At 60.1% G+C, this 17,912-nt stretch overlaps 1 protein-coding gene across 1 annotated transcript in view; it reads left to right on the top strand.

Annotated features, from left to right (window-relative positions):
- Positions 1 to 17,912, top strand: part of ADCY1 (adenylate cyclase 1) — a 43,613-nt gene that overhangs the window by 22,926 nt on the left and 2,775 nt on the right. The window contains exons 5-18 of the mRNA XM_058678243.1: positions 1,484 to 1,611; positions 2,741 to 2,899; positions 2,996 to 3,137; positions 5,583 to 5,738; positions 6,082 to 6,276; positions 6,395 to 6,492; positions 7,885 to 7,969; positions 9,248 to 9,337; positions 9,875 to 10,128; positions 10,374 to 10,500; positions 15,457 to 15,573; positions 16,141 to 16,287; positions 16,547 to 16,645; positions 17,473 to 17,587. Of these exons, the coding sequence (XP_058534226.1) occupies positions 1,484 to 1,611; positions 2,741 to 2,899; positions 2,996 to 3,137; positions 5,583 to 5,738; positions 6,082 to 6,276; positions 6,395 to 6,492; positions 7,885 to 7,969; positions 9,248 to 9,337; positions 9,875 to 10,128; positions 10,374 to 10,500; positions 15,457 to 15,573; positions 16,141 to 16,287; positions 16,547 to 16,645; positions 17,473 to 17,587 (1,912 nt within the window). The remainder of the gene's footprint in view (positions 1 to 1,483; positions 1,612 to 2,740; positions 2,900 to 2,995; positions 3,138 to 5,582; positions 5,739 to 6,081; positions 6,277 to 6,394; positions 6,493 to 7,884; positions 7,970 to 9,247; positions 9,338 to 9,874; positions 10,129 to 10,373; positions 10,501 to 15,456; positions 15,574 to 16,140; positions 16,288 to 16,546; positions 16,646 to 17,472; positions 17,588 to 17,912) is intronic.

Genomic DNA, 17,912 nt, shown 5'->3' with positions numbered 1-17,912 from the left:
GTGCAGCGGCTGATGTGCCAAGGACCCAGCCTGACTCAGCTTGGAGTCACCACAGCCGACATCAAGCAGGTGTACCCCTGGACACTCAGCAGAGGCGGCTGTGAGGCCAGGGCTGGCCCTTGGGCAGGGTGGACATGGGACCTTGTCTGACCCTGCACGGCTTCTGAGCCTGTGACTGGCTCATGTCACCCCCAACGAGACTTGCTGGGGGCCTGTGGGAGGAACCCATTCCAGCCAGCGTCCTGTGGGTTAAGTGACCACATGATTGAGGGGACCCTGGTGGTTACCAGCTTTTCCCCCCAGCTGCTAGCCCTTAGGGCTTGTGCAGCCCAGGACGGGCTCTGGGGGCTAGGCTCTGTGTCCTCCGACAGGCCGAGACCTCTGTTGACATCCTCGCCGTCATGTGTCTGTGGGAGCGTGTTCAGAGGGGGACACAGGGTGGGAGGAGCAGGCACGGAGCCACTGTCTCCTTTCAGGCCCTGGGCGGCTGTGTCCTCAGTGCACAGCTAGCAGCCCAGGGAGCCCCACCTATGTGTCCCTGGCACAGGAGGTTCACAGCAGGGGAGACATGAAGTGAAACACGAGTGGGGGCTGCCTTGGGGCCATGGACTGCTTGCTCTCTGGACACCCACGAGGGCAGTGCAGTGCAGTGGGACGGACTGGTCGAAGCGTCTAGCTGGTGTCTCAAGTGGGCGTGGCATCAGAGGTGGAGAGGTGTTGCTCCGGGCCTGGGGACTCACCGTGGTTTTCACAGGTTACTGTGGGGTTGCTGTGGGGTCGCTGTGGGGTTACTCTTCCTGCAGACCCACTCACACGGGTCTGTGGACCCCTGGGGTAGCATCTCACTGGGCAGTGGTTATCTCAGGCAGGCAGTTAGGAGCTGCTGTCTGCTCGGGCGCCTTGGTGTCGCTGGCCTGTCCCCATGCTCACCATGCACCTGGGTCCCTCGCCTTCTGCTGTCCCCTCTTCAGGGTGGCCTGATATGGCCGCTGCCATGGGCAGAGCGTCTAGAGCTCAGAGCATCATGTCTGTGCTTCGGATTTGGGATGGGAAATGCCCAGCCAGCAGTCTGGTCACAGTTGGCAGACCCTGAAAACTCGCAGTCTGGAATCCTGGGCATCTCTGGGGGTGGAGGGGGGACATGGGCTGGATTCTGCATGCTGCTGGACACAGGAGTGCATGGGCAGCCAGCTCCTGGATGTGCCGCATGGTGGGGAGGTCAGGGCCGTGGGTACCTGTGGTCTCAGCCCACATGCTTCGTGGGTGACGGTCTGGGAGGGGGCCAGGTGACCTTGGGTTGGGGCATGTCTCCATGGGGCCGCTTGTATCTGGATCTGCAGTCAGAGGCTTAGCTCAGTAGAGAGGGCAGGAGGGGTGGGAACCCCTGGGTGGGCAGGGGTCGTGACAGTGGTACGTGGACGTGAGCCTAGTCCACACTGGACTGTGGCCCGGTAACTTTTGACCCATGCTTTGCCTCCTGCAGGAGAACCATTGTCGCCGCATCAAGATCCTTGGGGACTGCTACTACTGCGTCTCAGGCCTCACGCAACCCAAGGCTGACCATGCCCACTGCTGCGTGGAGATGGGGCTGGACATGATTGACACCATCACGTGAGTGCTGGGGCATGGAGCCGTCCTGTGCCCACCATGAGCTCCCCTTGGAGTGGTGCTTAGTCTTGGGGGTCTGTCTGGGACGGTGGGTCCAGGAAGCCCACCCACACTGATGTGGGTGGGGACACATTGTGCTGCCATGATGCCCACATCTCATGGTTTGGAGTTTCTTTGTACACAAGGTTCTGTGTGTCAGGCACGCTTGAGTTGCACAGAGACGCCCTTAGCAGGCTGGACGAGGATGGTCCCGGCAGCAGGTGTCAGCCTCAGGGCTCTGTCACCTCTCAGGGGTCCTGGTGGTGTGAATGCCGCATCTCTCAGGTCTGGCCTGCTGTCCTTTGGTCTGTCTCTGCTCACTGTGGCCCTTAACTGCGACAGGGATGATGGAGGGACTTTGGTCAAGTCAGAGACTCAGGGTATATGGACTGGGGCCCGATCCAAATCCCCAAGCCTTGTGGCGTGGACGCAGTGTGTCCCAGTGTTAATGGAGTAGCACACAGCTTCATGCCAGAACAGGAGGGCAATGGGTGCAGGCAAGTGGGTCCCTCTGTGGGGCTGAGAGCTTCACGGGCCCCACTTCCGGCGGGCCTGGGCTGCCCCAGTGTGGCCTGCAGACACCCCTGGAGGGGGCCCCAGGAGGGAGCTGGTGTGGGGCACTTCTTTCAGGGACTGCCTGTTACCCCGGATACCCTGGGCCTATTCCCCCTCTCGCCCAGTGGCCCTGGGGTGGGGGGTCCAGGGTGAGGTGGGGCAGCTTCCTGTTCCCAAGCCCTCATCCTGACTTGCGGGCAGCTGAAGGTGAAAACCCTGCCCTAGAGAGAAGCTGCTAGCAGGAGCCAGGGTGGGAGGCCGAGAGCGTGGGCATAGGGCTGGGAAAGCCAAGGGGGGAGGCTGCGAGGGTGGGCACGGGGCTCGGGGGCTGCTCTGGAGCGGGAGCTGGAGGGGTTGGGGATGCAGTGCTGGGGCAGAAGCTGTGGCACGTCTTCCAAGGGCCCTCGGCTCACTGACTGGGCCGGGAGCCTCTTGCATTCTCTCTGTGGCCGAGGGCCGGCCCCCACTCCGGGCCCCCACAGCCTGCCTGGCAGACCCCCGTCCCAGCCCATGCCCTCCTTTCCCCATCGTGTTGCAGGTCTGTGGCCGAGGCCACCGAGGTGGACCTGAACATGCGTGTGGGGCTGCATACCGGCCGTGTCCTCTGCGGCGTCCTGGGCCTGCGCAAGTGGCAGTACGACGTGTGGTCCAACGACGTGACCCTGGCCAATGTCATGGAAGCCGCCGGGCTGCCGGGGTGAGGCGGGGAGGGGCCCGGCTGCCGTCCCAAGGCTCTGACCGGGCCTGGGTCTTGCTCATGCCCCACCCCTTTCTTGGCCCGTGCTTCTCCCAGGAAGGTCCACATTACCAAGGCCACTCTGGCATGCCTGAATGGGGACTACGAAGTGGAGCCAGGCCACGGGCACGAGAGGAACAGCTTCCTGAAGGCTCATAACATCGAGACCTTCTTCATCGTGCCGTCCCATCGCAGGAAGGTGGGCCTCGGGCCCTCCTCCCTGTCCCCTTGGAGCCTGAATGTCACTGTGCCCGCCCGCCCCCTGTCCTCTGCCCGTGAACTTGCTGACCTCACTCACTGCGTCCTGATTTCCTGCAGGTGTTGGGGGAATCCTCACCCAAAGCCCATGGTCATCTGGGAACGGGGTCACCCTGTGCGCATGCTTCCCTCCCTGTGACCTCCCCTTGAGACCTGTAGGAGACTGGTGGGGGGCTGTGTGAGCTGTGGGCCTCTGAGCATGCGGGCAGCTAAGACCGTCCTATGTGGAGCCCTCAAGGCCCATCTTGCTCAGAGACAGAGTGGTCTGAGGAAGATCTGGGGGTGACTGACCCGTGTCCGGGGTGGGGTGAGGGTACAGAGCTGAGCTGGGTGCCTCCCTGGGTGACAGGTGAGGGCTGCAGGGCCAGGGGTAGGGGTGCAGGATCAGATGAGGGGCAGGGTCATTTCCTGTGTGGTTTTTTTGTAGTTTGTGGTGTGGTTGGGGGTAGAGTGTGGCATCACTGACTACTCTCCTCTGCCCTCTGCAGGGCACTGCAGGGCACTACAGGGAATCTGCTGGGCACACGGCTCTTGACGCCAGGGTTCCCAGGGGCAAGGGGTCTTACTTGGCTCAGTATTCATTGTGTGTGCCGAGGCTCTTGGGTGTTCACTTGCCCTGAGTCAGGGGTCCTAGGTGGCACTCCCAGTGGAGCAGGGAAGGTTTGGGGGAAGGGGCTCAGGCAGGACGCATCCTTGTCTGCCCCAGGCAGGTCCTGAGCTCAGAGCCCTGCTCAGGAGCCTGTGGCTCTGAAGCCTTCAGTCCTGGAAGAGCTCGGCTTGGCATGCGAGGATGGACCCTGTGTGCATGGACAGACCCTGTGTGTGTGGAAAGACCCTGTTTGTGTGAGTATGAACCCACTGTGTGCGTGGACAGACACTGTATGTGTGTGTATGAACCCACTGTGTGCATGGACAGACCCTGTGTGCGTGGACAGACACTGTGTGCATGGACAAACTTTCTGTGTGTGTGGATGGACCCTGTGCATGTTGGATAGACCCCTCTCTGTGTGTGAACGAACCCACTGTGTGTGTGGACGAATCCTCTGTGTGCATTGATGGACCCTTGTGCGTTGATGGACCTTGTGTGCCTGGGCAGACCCTGTGTGTATGTGGACGGACCCTACGTGCCTGGGTGGACACTGTGTACCTGGATGGACCTTGTGTGTATGTGGACGGATCCTATGTGCATGGGTGGACCCTGTGTGTGTGGATGGACCCTGTGTGCGTGGACGAACCCTCTGTGTGTGTGGTTGGACCCTGTGTGCATGGTTGGACCCTGTGTGTGTGGATGGATCATCTGTATGTGGATAGACCCTGTGTGTGTGGACAGATCCTGTGTACATGGATGGCTCGTCTATGCGTGGACGGACCCTGTGTGCGTGGACAGACCCTGTGTATGGCAGGATCCTGTGTGTGTGGACAGGTCTTTTTGGGCGGACAGTGCACAGTGTGTATGGGGTGTAATGCTCTGTCCAGCAGCGACGCTGACCCAAGCACCTGCTCCTGCACTGCTCTGGCTGGGGGCGTGTTGCTGGCCAGAGTGCCTTCTCACTAGCGGGAGTAGAGGCGAGGAGCAGGTGATGGGAGCCATGTCCATCTGACTCAGGGGCTGTGGTAGGGCTGTGGTAGGGGGTGAGGAGCAGTGAGGAAGGGGCAGCCTGGGGTCTGTAGGGCAGGCAGGATGGCTCTTTTCTTCTGGGGTTCTCATGGGGGTGTGAGTGGCGTTGGGGTGGGAGGGATCGGCTAGAGTGTGTGGGGGAGAGAGCTCAGTGTCCTCAGAGGTTTTCCAGGAATGAGAGGCTGTGAATGGGCTGCAGGTTTAGAAAGAGGGGTAGCTGGATGGGTGTCCAGAGTCCTTGGGGTCCTGTGAATGGGGAGTGTGTGTACCCTGCGCTGAGGCTTGGGGGAGCAGAGAGGGAGTCCTGTGGAGTGAGGCTGAGCTGGGCTCATGGTGGGAGACCGGCAGCCCCTGTGGCAGGGGCTTGGGGAGCGTACGAGGGGCAGAGTCTGCCTGAAGTGCAGTTGGGCTTTCGTCTTGCGGCGTAGGGGCATGGTACTGTTGCTGGAGGAGAAGGGGTGGGGCAGCCTGAGCATCAGTGTTGATGGGTTAGGGTGGAAGACACCCTGGGAAGCTGGCCACAAGGAAGGTGCGTGTGTGTCCCCTCTGAGCTTTCTGTGGTCCCACTGTGTGTTCCTCCGACGCCGAGCTGCCCCCCGGTGCCACCACGCACATGGGAGCCCAGCGAGGTCCTGGGCTGCAGAGGCGGTGGGTGTGCGGGATTGGGGACCCGCTCCCGGCCGGCTCCCCGTACCCTCTGCAGGTAATCGCGGCATCCTGGGGCCTTCGCAGCCCCACCCCCCACCTTTGCGTGCTGTGTCCGCGCAGATCTTCCCAGGCCTGATTCTCTCTGACATCAAACCGGCCAAGCGGATGAAGTTCAAGACCGTGTGCTACCTGCTGGTGCAGCTCATGCACTGCCGGAGGATGTTCAAGGCTGAGATCCCCTTCTCTAACGTCATGACCTGCGAGGACGATGACAAGGTAGTGGGGCCGTGCCTGGGGGTCCTGGTCTGCCCACCCCTGCCCCAGGGGCCTCCATGCTGGGTCCTAGGGCAGGCGGGCTTGGCTGGAAGCTTTGAGCACTCGTGTGCACTGTTCATTGACCATGGCGTCCTCTGGAGCAGGGCATGGACCCTGGGCTGTTGCTCAGGGCCTCTTTGCAGTGTCTGTCCCCCGACTGCACGTGTGCTAAAGCCTTGAGCCAGTGGGACCCCTGGCACAGGCTGGGGACCCGGCACCTGCCAGAGCAGATGGGGCCGGAGGGTACGTGGAGAGGTTTTCCCTGTGGGGGAGAGTTCACTGATGCCCTCACATTGCCCGGCAGAGGAGGGCATTGAGAACGGCCTCGGAGAAAGTCAGGAACCGCTCGTCCTTCTCCGCGAACGTTGTCTACGCCACGCCGGGCACGCGCGTCAACAGGTACATCAGCCGCCTACTGGAGGCCCGCCAGACAGAACTGGAGATGGCCGACCTCAACTTCTTCACCCTGAAGTATAAGCACGGGGAGCGGGAGCGGAAGGTGAGGCACCTGCTTGCCTGCGCCTCTGGGGAAGGCACTGGGGGTGCCTGGGGTGGGGGAGCGGCGAGCCTGGGGGTCCACTCGGCTGACCTGCCCGCCCTCCCCGTCTGGCCCTCAGTACCACCAGCTGCAGGACGAGTACTTCACCAGTGCCGTGGTCCTCGCCCTTGTATTGGCTGCCTTATTCGGCCTCGTCTACCTTCTCATCATTCCACAGTGAGTGCTGGCCCCGGGTGCACGGCTGCATGCTCCCAGGGGTGCCGGCTGCTCCCAGTGAGGTCCAGGCTGCGTCCCATCCCCTGGCAGCCCTTTGGGGAGGCGCCAGCCCCGGCCATCCTGCAGGTGCTGAGTCGGGAGCTTGGTGAGCCTGGAGGTGTGGTGCTAGAGGGGCTGGGTCTTGGTTCCCCAGTTCCTGGGCTGGGGTGCAACATCGCCCGTCTGTCTCACCCACACACCCTGGCCTCTGTCTCAGGAGGATGCAGGCCGCACCTTTGAGGTGTTCTCAGAAGCAGTGCACACTGTGGGCTCCAGGAAGGTGGCTCAGTGGGTTTGGTTACTTGAAAGCCTGAGCTACAGAGAGGTTGGGGGTGAGGGGGGGAGAAAGAGAGAGAGAGAGAGAGAGAGAGAGAAAGAAATATGAATCCTCCATCTCCTGGTTCATTCCCTGCAAGTCCACAAGAGCTGGCTCCTGGGCCAGGCCAAAGTCAGGAGCCAGGAACTTTATCAGGGTTTCCCACATGGGTGCAGGGGCCCAAGCAGCTGGGCCATCATGTATTGCTCTTCTAGGCCATTAGCAGGGAGCTGACTGGAAGTGGAGCAGCCGGGACGCTAACTGGTGACCATATGGAATGCTGGCACTACACTATGCCACAATGCCAGCTCCAGGCACAGCCATTTCCTAGCAGAGCCTCCCTGTGGGACCAGTGTGCCTTGCAGGCCTACCACAAGGCACCAGAGGAGGAAGAGGGTCCTCAATCATGGGCATGATGCGTCCACCCACATGTAGACTGCACACGGTGGCCATCCCATGGCTTTATTTGGGGTAAAATATTTTCTAGGAAGTTCTTCCCAGGTGAAGGCTATCCAGGAGGGCAGCGAGCTAGGTTGGGGCAGGTTTCATCAGAGACTGTGTGAGGCTCAGTCAGGCCAGATCGTGGGGGTGAGGGTGGTCAAAGTGGGGGGTGGGCGGTGTACAAGACGAATGCCATTGTCCTGGGAGTGTGTGCCTGGAGGAGCCTCTCTGTGGGCCCTGGGACCAGAGCAGGCAGCACTCACACCACAGCTACCTCCTGGGGAGGGGACAGAGGGTGTGAGGGCGGAGGAGGGGCGGGTCCCAGGAGGCTCCTGGGGACAGAGGTATGAGGACAGAGGGTGTGAGGGCAGAGGAGGGACGGGTTCCAGGAGGCTCCTGGGGACAGAGGGTGTGAGGGCGGAGGAGGGGCGGGTCCCAGGAGGCTCCTGGGGACAGAGGGTGTGAGGGCGGAGGAGGGCGGGTCCCAGGAGGCACCTGGGGACAGAGGGTGTGAGGGCGGAGGAGGGGCGGGTCCCAGAGTCCTGGCACACCCTGCCTGCCTGGCCAGCAGTGCCTCACGCCTCTTCTGTCTGCAGGAGCCTGGCTGTCCTTCTGCTGTTGGTCTTCTGCATCTGTTTTCTGCTGGCCTGTGTGTTGTACCTGCACATCACTCGCGTCCAGGTGTGTGTGTGTGTGTGCTGTATACCGTGTGTCTTCTGGTCCAGGGTGTGAGTGTGTGTGTGTGTGTGTGCTCTATACCGTTATACTGTATGTCTTCTGGTCAGGGTCTGTGTGTGTGTGTGTGTGTGCGTGCTCTATACCGTGTGTCTTCTGGTCCAGGGTGTGAGTGTGTGTGTGTGTGTGTGTGTGTGCTCTATACTGTTATACTATATGTCTTCTGGTCAGGGTCTGTGTGTGTATGTGTGTGTGTGTGCGTGCTCTATACCATGTGTCTTCTGGTCATGGTGAATGTGTGTGTATGTATGTGAGCTGTATACCGTGTGTCTTTTGGTCTAGGTGTGTGTGTGTGTGTGTTCTATACTCTGTGTCTTCCGGCCCAGGAGTATGTATGTGTGTGTGTGTGTGACAGAGAGTGTGTGTTCTATACTCTGTGTCTTCCGGCCCAGGTGCATGTGTACGTGCCCTGTATTATCATGGGCCCATCTCTGGATGCTGCGGGCGCCCTAGCTGTCTATCACCCGTCCAGGCTTACATGAGTTGTCTCAGCCTGTCCTCTTGGCACCAGAGGTCTCTACCCTGTAGCAGGTGCTTGTTGAGGCTGGTTCTGGCTGGGCACCCTGTGCTGGTGATGAATGTTGGTTAAACGGAAGAACGCAGCCTTGGGTGCTGTGCTCAGGAGGTGAGAGTCCAGCAGGGGCAGGAGCCTGTGGTGCTTTGTGTGTCATGGCAGACACCTGAGTAGCTCCGCTTTTACTTTTACCTTCAGGGTTGTGCTTGTGAAAGGATTTTTTAGTTCTGTCTTTGGAATCGTTTGCTGACTATTTCAGAATTATTGAGGTGGTTTTAAAGTGCAGTTTCTAATCACTAAAAATCACACGTGCGGGGCGCATGGTGAGAACTGTTGGGGCTCCTGATAAGAGGACACAACACTTCGCCATTGGTGGCCAGAGTCTGCTGCATTCCAAACCTGCCTGGTTCCCGCATGCCCTTGGTGTGGGTGCCAGTCAAAGCCACCACGCCTGAGAGGGAGGGGGCGTCATTCTCGTCTCTGTGAAGACGTCACGATTTTATTGTCATCATTGGCGAGTTTGTCACCCAGGAGAATCAATGCATGGGAACAGCCAGGAGAGTGGATGGGTGCAGGGAGGACAGTGGGTGGTGCTGGGAGGATGTGTGTGCCTGTCGGGCTCCATGGTGTGACCACTGCGTGTGGTTGGGTACCGTGTGCGTGCATGGTCGAGGGCAGCAGGGTCCGTCTGAAGCTGCGTTCCCTTCCAGTGCTTCCCGGGGTGCCTGACCATTCGGATCCGCACCGTGCTGTGCATCTGCATTGTAGTCCTGATCTACTCCGTCGCCCAGGGCTGCATGGTGAGCACTTGCCACTGTTACAGTGCCTGGAGCATTGGGGAGGGAACAGGTGCAGGAGGGTCAGACCAGCAGGATGGACCGGGGTCCCTGAGAGGCAGGCAAATGACAGTGCACCGAGTGGAGGACAAACACTTTCCCCAGAAAGTAACTGTTATGTAGGGAGAAGTCACAGGGATGGAATACCAGGATCCTGTAGAGCAGTAGTGACAGTGGAGTGGGTTGGGGTGACAGTGGAGTGGGTTGGGGCGACAGTGGAGTGGGGCGGGAGTGACGGTTGAGTGAAGTGGGAGGACTGGATGAGTTAAAGGCAGCAGTAGCAGGGACTTCCAGGTTTTGGGAAGGGGCTGGGTCTGGTCTCCCTGCTCCTTCTCTAGCCCCTTTCCTGCTGTAGCCTGTAGGGGGACATTGCAAGGTAGGGTGCTCAGTAGTATGAGGCCTTGCTGGTGGTCCTGGGGCTATCCCAGCAAGGCTATGGGGCCAGGAGGATGGAGTCTGAGGTCTACCTTCTGGCCCCCCTTGCTCTGCCCTTACTCCCAGGTGGGCTGCCTGCCCTGGGCCTGGCCCTCCAAGGTCAACAGCTCCGTGGTAGTGCTGGCAGCAGGCGGCCGGCGCACCGTGCTGCCTGCTGTGCCCTGCGAGTCAGCTCCCCATGCCCTGCTGTGCTGCCTGGTGGGCACGCTGCCATTGGCTGTGTTCCTGCGGGTGTCCTCCTTGCCCAAGATGATCTTGCTGTGTGGGCTCACCGCTTCCTACATCCTCACCCTGGAGCTTAGTGGATATGGCAAGGCCGGGTGAGTATGCTCTGTGTGCCCGCCTGTTGAGGGAAAGGATGTGTAGGACCAGTGAGGCAAAGGCTTTGGGTTGGTGGCTTCCCTCTCGCTCTGGCTCTGCTTGTTGCCATGTCTTGAGGGCTCCTCCATGGCAAGGCTCTGGGCCTGGCCTTTCCGGCAGGAGTGTGGATGACCACGTGGGAGGAGGCTGTCCTGAAGACGCTGAGGCTGACGATCCCGGCTTTGATGGTGTCTTCTCCCCGCAGGGCCGGTGCCACCCCCGGGCACAGCTACGAGCCACTCATGGCCATCCTACTTTTCTCCTGCACGCTGGCCCTGCACGCCAGGCAGGTGGACATCAGGCTACGGCTGGACTACCTCTGGGCAGCACAGGCAAGACAAGCTTCCTGGGGGTGACCATGTATGGCTGGGACCCCTGGGAGGCTGTGCCTGGCAGGGTGCCTGGAGCCCTAGAAGGAAGAGTCCCATGCAGGACAGGAACAGAGGGTGCATGTGGCAGGTGTGTGTGGATGTAGTACCCAGGGCAATCAGCTCCCCCCACCCCCGCCGGTCAGTGACTCAGCTTCTACAGGGGCTTTTCGATGTCTGGTTTCACTGGACTTCAGGTGCCACTGCAGAATGGGCCTGTGAACAGGGACTGGGGGTTCGGGCTGGGAGGTGAAGGCCATTTTTTGATGAGACTTTTTTTAAGATTTATGTATTTTATTACAAAGTCAGATATACAGAGAGGAGGAGAGACAGAGAGGAAGATCTTCCGTCCGATGATTCACTCCCCAAGCACCAGCAACGGCTGGTGCTGTGCCAATCCGAAGCCGGGAACCAGGAACCTCTTCTGGGTCTCTCACGTGGGTGCAGTGTCCCAAAGCTTTGGGCCGTCCTTGACTGCTTTCCCAGGCCACAAGCAGGGAGCTGGATGGGAAGTGGAGCTGCCGGGATTAGAACCGGCGCCCATATGGGATCCTGGGGCGTTCAAGACGAGGACTTAAGCTGCTAGGCCACGCTGCCGGGCCCATTTTTTGATGAGACTTAAAGAAGCAGTGGTGGGGTCGCCTTGGGCCCCCACCGCCTGGTACCAAGCAAGGTGGCTTCCTGTTTTGGTGTGGGACAGGTGTGGGCTGCCAAGCATGTGCCTCCTGTGCCTGCCTTGTGGCTGCATGAGGAGACAGAGCTCCTGGTGCTTGGGTGAGGGTGCAGGTGGGAGCCCTATGGTCACCTTGAGGGCCTAAGCAGAGGTGGCCACCGGGCAGGGGCCAGTGGTGGAGGGGGTCAGTGTAGGCAGTTTTGTGTGTGTCATGAGGTCTGGGCAGAGCTGAGGTCACGCTCTGACCAGTGAGGACAAGAAACACTAGTGACTCTTGGGCTGGCAAAGGAGGCAGGAGCAGGACAGCCCAGGCTGACTTGGGCGCCAGGGCAACCTTGGCAGACTGAGCAGGTGCTGGGATTCACACTTTGGGGCCCTGGTGGACATCAGCCAGGTCGGCTGCCAAGCTGGAACACCTACAGCCTCCCTCTTTCCCTGCCAGCTCCCGAGACAGCCTGAGGGAGCCAGGGAGCCTGGGGCGGGGTGCTGGGAGGGCCCCCTGGCACAGGCAGTGGGGAGCAGGCTCCTGGCAAGGAGGCCTGTCCTGCTGAGGTGGGCCTGAGCTTGGTGTGGGGCTGTGCTGAGCACTTGCAGTGTCGAGCTGACTGCCCCCTCTGCTGGCTGCTGGCCCCTGCTCTCCGACTGCTGCTCAGAGTGGGAGAAGAATCAAGTTAGGATGAGCCAAGGGATCTGGTGCAGTGGGTAGGGGTGAGAAGGTAGGGGTGCAAGGTTGTGGACATGGTGCTTGGACTGGGTCAGGGGGCAGTCTGAGTGCCGGGTCTTAGGGGAGCCTTTAGCCATTCTCTCCTTGTTGGTGCTGTGTCCTGGGTGTAAGTGTCTAGCGAGTCGGCCTGTGTGGAACTCGCACCATGTGTGAGTGTGCCAGCAAGTCCCAAAGGAAGCGTTCCTTAAAGCTAATGTGCAGACATATTTCTGCATGGATCTGCCACGAGAGATGACACTGCACCTTCCTAACCCTAACAAAACACAGAACTTTCCAGAGCTGGCCTGTGTGTCCAGGACAGGCATGTGGGCGGATGGCAAACACCAGATGGCCTCCAGTGGTTGCACAATGGCTACGCCAGGCAGGTTAACCATTCACTGAGTTGGGAGGGGGCACACTCATGTCAGGAGGTGGGCTTGTCCCCGGATGGCATCCCCGGCTGCCCTCGGTGCTCCTCCTGGGGTCACCGAGTGCTCAGACTTGGCCAATGGTCTCCATGGCAACGACAGTGTCAATGTTGATGCTGTTTGGTGTCAGCGCAGTCCCAACCACCTATGTCTGTGCCAGCAGATGCTCTGTTGTGGGTTTGCTTGTCACATGGCTCAGTCTTGGCGCAGACAGGGGCTTGCTGGCACCAGGGGCAGAGTAGGGAGCTGGTTGTACAGCTTAGATGCCAAGCTCTGTCAGCATCTGTCGGCAGCTGTCTGGTGTGGACCTCCTTGGGTCCCGCCCAGTGATCTGGTGGCCTGTGGGGAGGGATGTTAGAGCCTCCAGCCATAGTTTGGGGTCCAGTTGCTTGGCAGTGCTGTCAGTTCTGCCCGTGCATTCTGATGAGCTGTCACGTGAGTGCTGAGAGCAGTGTCGCCCCAACAAACTGACCCCTCACCACACTGCAGGATTCCAGAAAGACCCTCTGACCCTCTGTCCCCAGTAACACCTTTGCTGTACAACCCAGCCTTCCTGTGTCTTTGCCCATCCTTGCCTCTTTAGGCTGTCTCACGGTGTCTCTGGGCTTCTCACGGTGGGTCTTCCTTGTCTCCGGTTTGTAAATCCGCAGCTTCTGCTGGCGCTCTTCGGGCCGTGGTGCAGCCCTGGACGTGGCTGGATTTCACCCTGCTCTCCTGCTCTTGGCTTCCCTTGTCCCACCCGCCGTGGTGTCCACGCCCCTCTTTTTCTGCCTGACTTTGTCCTACTTATTGCAGTGACTTGCTTTCTTGCCTGTCTGCTGTGGCGTTGTTTTAACATGCGTCTCTCACTCGTTTTTGTGAGATCCTGAACCACCTTGCACGTGGTCTCAGGACCTGGCAGCCATGGCCATACGGTCCCTTAGAAGTTCTGACCCTGAGGGAGTGATGTGGAGAGGGAACCTTTGGGAGGAAATGAGATCCCCCTTGTGAGTGGGTTTTGTGTTGTTGGAGAGTGACTGGAAGGCTGCCTCATCCTTCTTCCACTCACAGCTGGGAGGTGGGTCCCTCCAAAATGTGGACCTGTGGGTGCCCAGGAGGGAGGTCTGGCGTCTGTGGGTGGATGAGGCAGGGCTAGGCATGACCCCCTGTCTGCTGGGTGTTGGAAGCCAGGGAGCCACTCCTGTGGAGGAGAGGTGACCTCTGGAAATGCCCATGTGTGAGAAGGAGCTGTGGGCAGAATTGGACAGTGTGTGATTCCTGCGCACTTGTAGGAGGGCATGGGAGGCAAGGAGGGAGGCTGGAGAGGGGGCCAGGGTCCAGGAGGGGCCTCACTCCATGGGAGGGGTCCCTGGGGCATGGCCCTTCCCGGCAGCTCCCGGACTGGGCCAGCAGCGTTCCCAGAAGGTCCCCGTTTCTCAGCGGTTCTTCCTAGTCTTGTGATGTGTGCCACGTGGGGTAAGGCCTGGAGACCTTCCTGGCTTCCCTGATGCCCATTGCATGGGATGGGCGCTGGCCCAGTCCAGGAGTGAGATGTGGCTTGTTTAGCCCAGAGAGAGCTGGCACAGTCCCCTCCCTCCGGGAAGGCAGTGTTGTCCAGCGGGGCCGTCTGTCTTGCGGTGGCCATCTGTGGTGGGTTTGTGTGCACACTGTGATCTCCTTTTGGGGAGCAGCCAGCCTCAAATTCAGAGACGGAGTCCCTCTACATGGTGCTGGGGCTTGTTGCTCTGGGCATCCCCAAGGGGCACTGCGTGTCCCAGAAGGACCCTCAGATGGCTCAGTGGGGGTTGGGACAGGGAACCTGAAGCCAATAAGAAGCATGCAGGGTGAATTGGAAATGGTGCTCCATGCCCACCAGGTACCCAATGTTCTTGGCAGGTGGGCGGCAGGGTTGGGCCGAGGCCACCTGCCTATGCTATTCCTGGGCAGGGGCCGCATACTGACCCTGGGACATGCCCAGTCCATGCAGTGTACACGTGGTCCCAGCCTAGTTGTGCATTGTGATCCAGGCTGTGCCTGCCTCAGAAATGTCCCATCACCACAGATCAATGCCCTGGGCCAATCATTATCAGGAAGCGGGGCTGTCAGAACCTCCTGGATGGCCTATGTTTCCATCACGTGACCCGGTGCACGGGAATTACGGGCCACCCACCACACAGCTCGTTCTGGAAAACACGAGAGCGGGCTTGCAGGCTTGTCTGAACACCTTATCAGTAGGGACCTTCAGCATTGCCGCAGCCTGATGTCACAGATGTGGCATACAGTGTGACCCTGCTTTGTGGTGTAAACATGCGGTGCTGTCTTTTCCTCCTGCGCCTCTCCTCCAGTGGCCTCTCCTGTGTAGATCAGCACACGTGTTGATAGATCAGCACACGTGTTGGTGTGTGCTGAGGACACAGGTCTTCCTCGGGGGGTGAAAGATGTTGGGAGCCTTGACCTTGAGCACGACCTTGATGGATTGGGCTTTTGCCCAGGCTCACTGCCCCTGCCGCTGCCCGCCTCTTCTCTCGCTCTCTGCCATGGGCTGTGGCCCAGAGCCCATCTCACAACTGCCCACTGCTCTGTGCCAGGTGTGGATCAGCCGCACGATTTCCAACACTGGCGCTCACGTGGAAGTTACTCCAGCTGTTTCGTGTGACTGTTGTCTGCCATCTCTGTGGCCTGTGCTGACCACAGGCTGTGGACTACCTGCTGGCCAGGAGCAGGGGTCCTCCATGCAGGTTGTGTCCACCTCTGCAGAGCTCTGCGGCTGGCACAGAGGAGCTGGGGCCTCAGCTGCTCCCTTGTAGGGCCCTGGGCTGCTGGCCATCCTGCAAGGTCCCCGCAGCTGCCATCTCTGTGTGCCTGGAGTGACATCACAGATCCAGGGAAACAGGAGCCCTAGGGAGGAACCACCACCTGGGTCCCGCCACTGGGCCCAGGCAGACATGCACGGGCGCCCGGAGGGGAGGGGGACCAGCACTTATGTCCTTGGTGCCCTGGCAGGAAGGTGGCGACTGAACAGGCCTGGTGGGGCAGAGCGGCAGGTGTGCGTGCAGACCACGGGCACCTGAGGCCCCATGCATGTGGCCAGCAGTGAGAGCTCCGTGCCAGGGACTCATGGGGCTCCCGGCCTGCAGGCAGAAGAGGAGCGGGATGACATGGAGAAGGTGAAGGTGGATAATAAGCGCATCCTCTTCAACCTCCTGCCTGCTCACGTGGCCCAGCACTTTCTCATGTCCAACCCACGCAACATGGTGAGTGCCTGACTACCTGGATCCCGGGCTCTGTCTGGCTGAGGTCTGGCTCCCTGCAGCGACAGGCCTCTCGGGCTGCAGGGGTATGGTGGGGCCGTGAGGAAGCCCCAGCCGCTGGGTGACAGGTGCAGTGGTTTCCTTCTCTGCTGGGCCCCTTTACCCTCCTACGGGGGAATAGACAGAAGGGCTTTAGCTCCCATGGCAGGGCGGGGTGGGGCTGGGTGCCCAACCCTGGCAGAGGGTTCCCCAGTGGCTGATTCTGGGTGACCGGCATAGGTTGACTTGCCACGGGTGCCACCTTGCAGTATCTGGAGCCTGTTTCCCATGCCACGCTGGGCATGGTGGGGCTATCGGACCTTCTACAGGTGTTCCGGAGCCCCGTGGCCATGCCAGGCCCTTGTACACCAGTTCAGATCCGGAATGAGACCCCTCCTATCCCTGGGTCCTAAAGGCTGCCTGGGAGCCCAGCTTCTTGTGGAGTTTCTGTGGCCTGGAGCTGCCCTGTGCCCCCTCTGTGTGGCTCAGGTGGCAGAGCTGTGGGTACTGACCAATGCCCCTGTCCTGCAGGACCTGTACTACCAGTCCTACTCCCAGGTGGGCGTCATGTTCGCCTCCATCCCCAACTTCAATGACTTCTATATTGAGCTGGACGGCAACAACATGGGGGTGGAGTGTTTGCGGCTGCTCAACGAGATCATTGCTGACTTCGATGAGGTGAGGCCCAGGCCAGGGTTGGCCCTTAGTGCCTCTGTGGTCGGGCAACCTCCTCTCCTGTGGGTGGGCAAGGCCTTATATGACTGGATACTGACCTGCCCTCGCCACCCCTTGCCAACGTGGCCCCAGGACCCGGGGAGACCTGGAACAATGGAGCCGGAAGGTGCCGGCCCACACTGCCCAGTACCTGGCAGCCGTTGGCTGGGTGCTGCGTCTCCAGTGTTGTGGGATGTTTACTGGTGTTGTGTTTCCAACAAAGCTCATGGAGAAAGACTTCTACAAGGACCTTGAGAAGATCAAAACCATTGGGAGCACCTACATGGCTGCAGTGGGCCTGGCGCCCACGGCGGGGCCCAGGGTGAGTCCCATCCAGGGCCGCGTGCTCAGGGTGGTCCCAGGGGTTCTGGGTGGTGCCCACACCATGCCCGTGTCCCCTTTGTGTCCTGGGCAGTGCCTACACTGGATCTTTGTCTCCTCTGAGCCCTGGGCAGTGCCCATGCCAGGCCCATGAACCCTCTGCAGGGCCCTGGGCTATTGCATCAGTGGCCAGCTCTCTCCAGACAGAGAGGTCCTAGGGTAGTGAACATGGAAGGTAGGCCTCAAGGACTTATCCACCCTAACCCCCTTCCCTCTGCCAGTCCTACACAGATGTACTCACACACATCCACACGTAGCCTCACATTGTATACACACATGACATACCTCCTTGCACACACACACGCAGCCAGACCAACACACTCATGTAATTTCACATATTCTCAGAACATAGTCTCACACAGACATCCTTACACACACACAGCCGTACCTTACATGAATACTCTCTTATGCATGTGCACACGTACATACTGTCACACACACATATAACCCTATGCAGCAGATACATATAGTCTGTCTGTCTCACATCCAGAGCTTGGGGCAGGAGGCTGCTGCTGCTGCTCCCTGTCCTGTGTCCTCTGTCCCCGTTTGCATGGTGGTGACACGCTGTTGTCCTTACAGGACCTGGAGCCCTGGGCTCTGCTGCTGTGGCCTCTCTGTGCCCACTGTGTCTCTGTCCCAGCTCTCGCACTTGGAGGGGGTGACCCCCCGCCCTTGCCATCCCAGGCTGCTGTGTCAGGGACGTGGGAGACAGACCCCCATGGGTGCTGGCTGGTCCCCAACACAAGGCCCCCATCTGTTCCTGCCTAGGCTAAAAAGTCCATCTCCAGCCAGCTCAGCGCCCTGGCGGACTTCGCCATTGAGATGTTCGACGTGCTGGATGAGATCAACTACCAGTCCTACAATGACTTCGTCCTCCGTGTGGGTAGGTGGCCCCGCACAGGGAGGAGGGACCTGGAGCCTGAGGATGAGGGCAGGGCACCCTGTCAGCAGCTGGGAAAAGAGGAAGCTGTGGAAGTCTCTTGGGGCTGTGGTCCTCATCTGGCTCCCGAGAGCCCTTAGGACTCGGCTGTGGTTGCAAGGTTGAGGTGCACTGAGGACAGACTGGCCATGGAGGTGGGCTGAGTTCCACGGCGTGGGGCTTTTCCCAGAATTCAGAGTCCCTGATGGTGGCCAGTGCAGCTGCAGGTGGCAGGGAGTGGTGATGTGAGAGGATCCCCCATGCAGGTGGGGCTCATGGCTGCCTCCTT

This window comes from Ochotona princeps, chromosome 20 (genome assembly GCF_030435755.1).
Source record: "Ochotona princeps isolate mOchPri1 chromosome 20, mOchPri1.hap1, whole genome shotgun sequence".
NCBI lineage: Eukaryota > Metazoa > Chordata > Mammalia > Lagomorpha > Ochotonidae > Ochotona > Ochotona princeps.
Note: the sequence above shows the minus strand (reverse complement) of the source record. Positions and strands in the feature narration are given on the sequence as shown.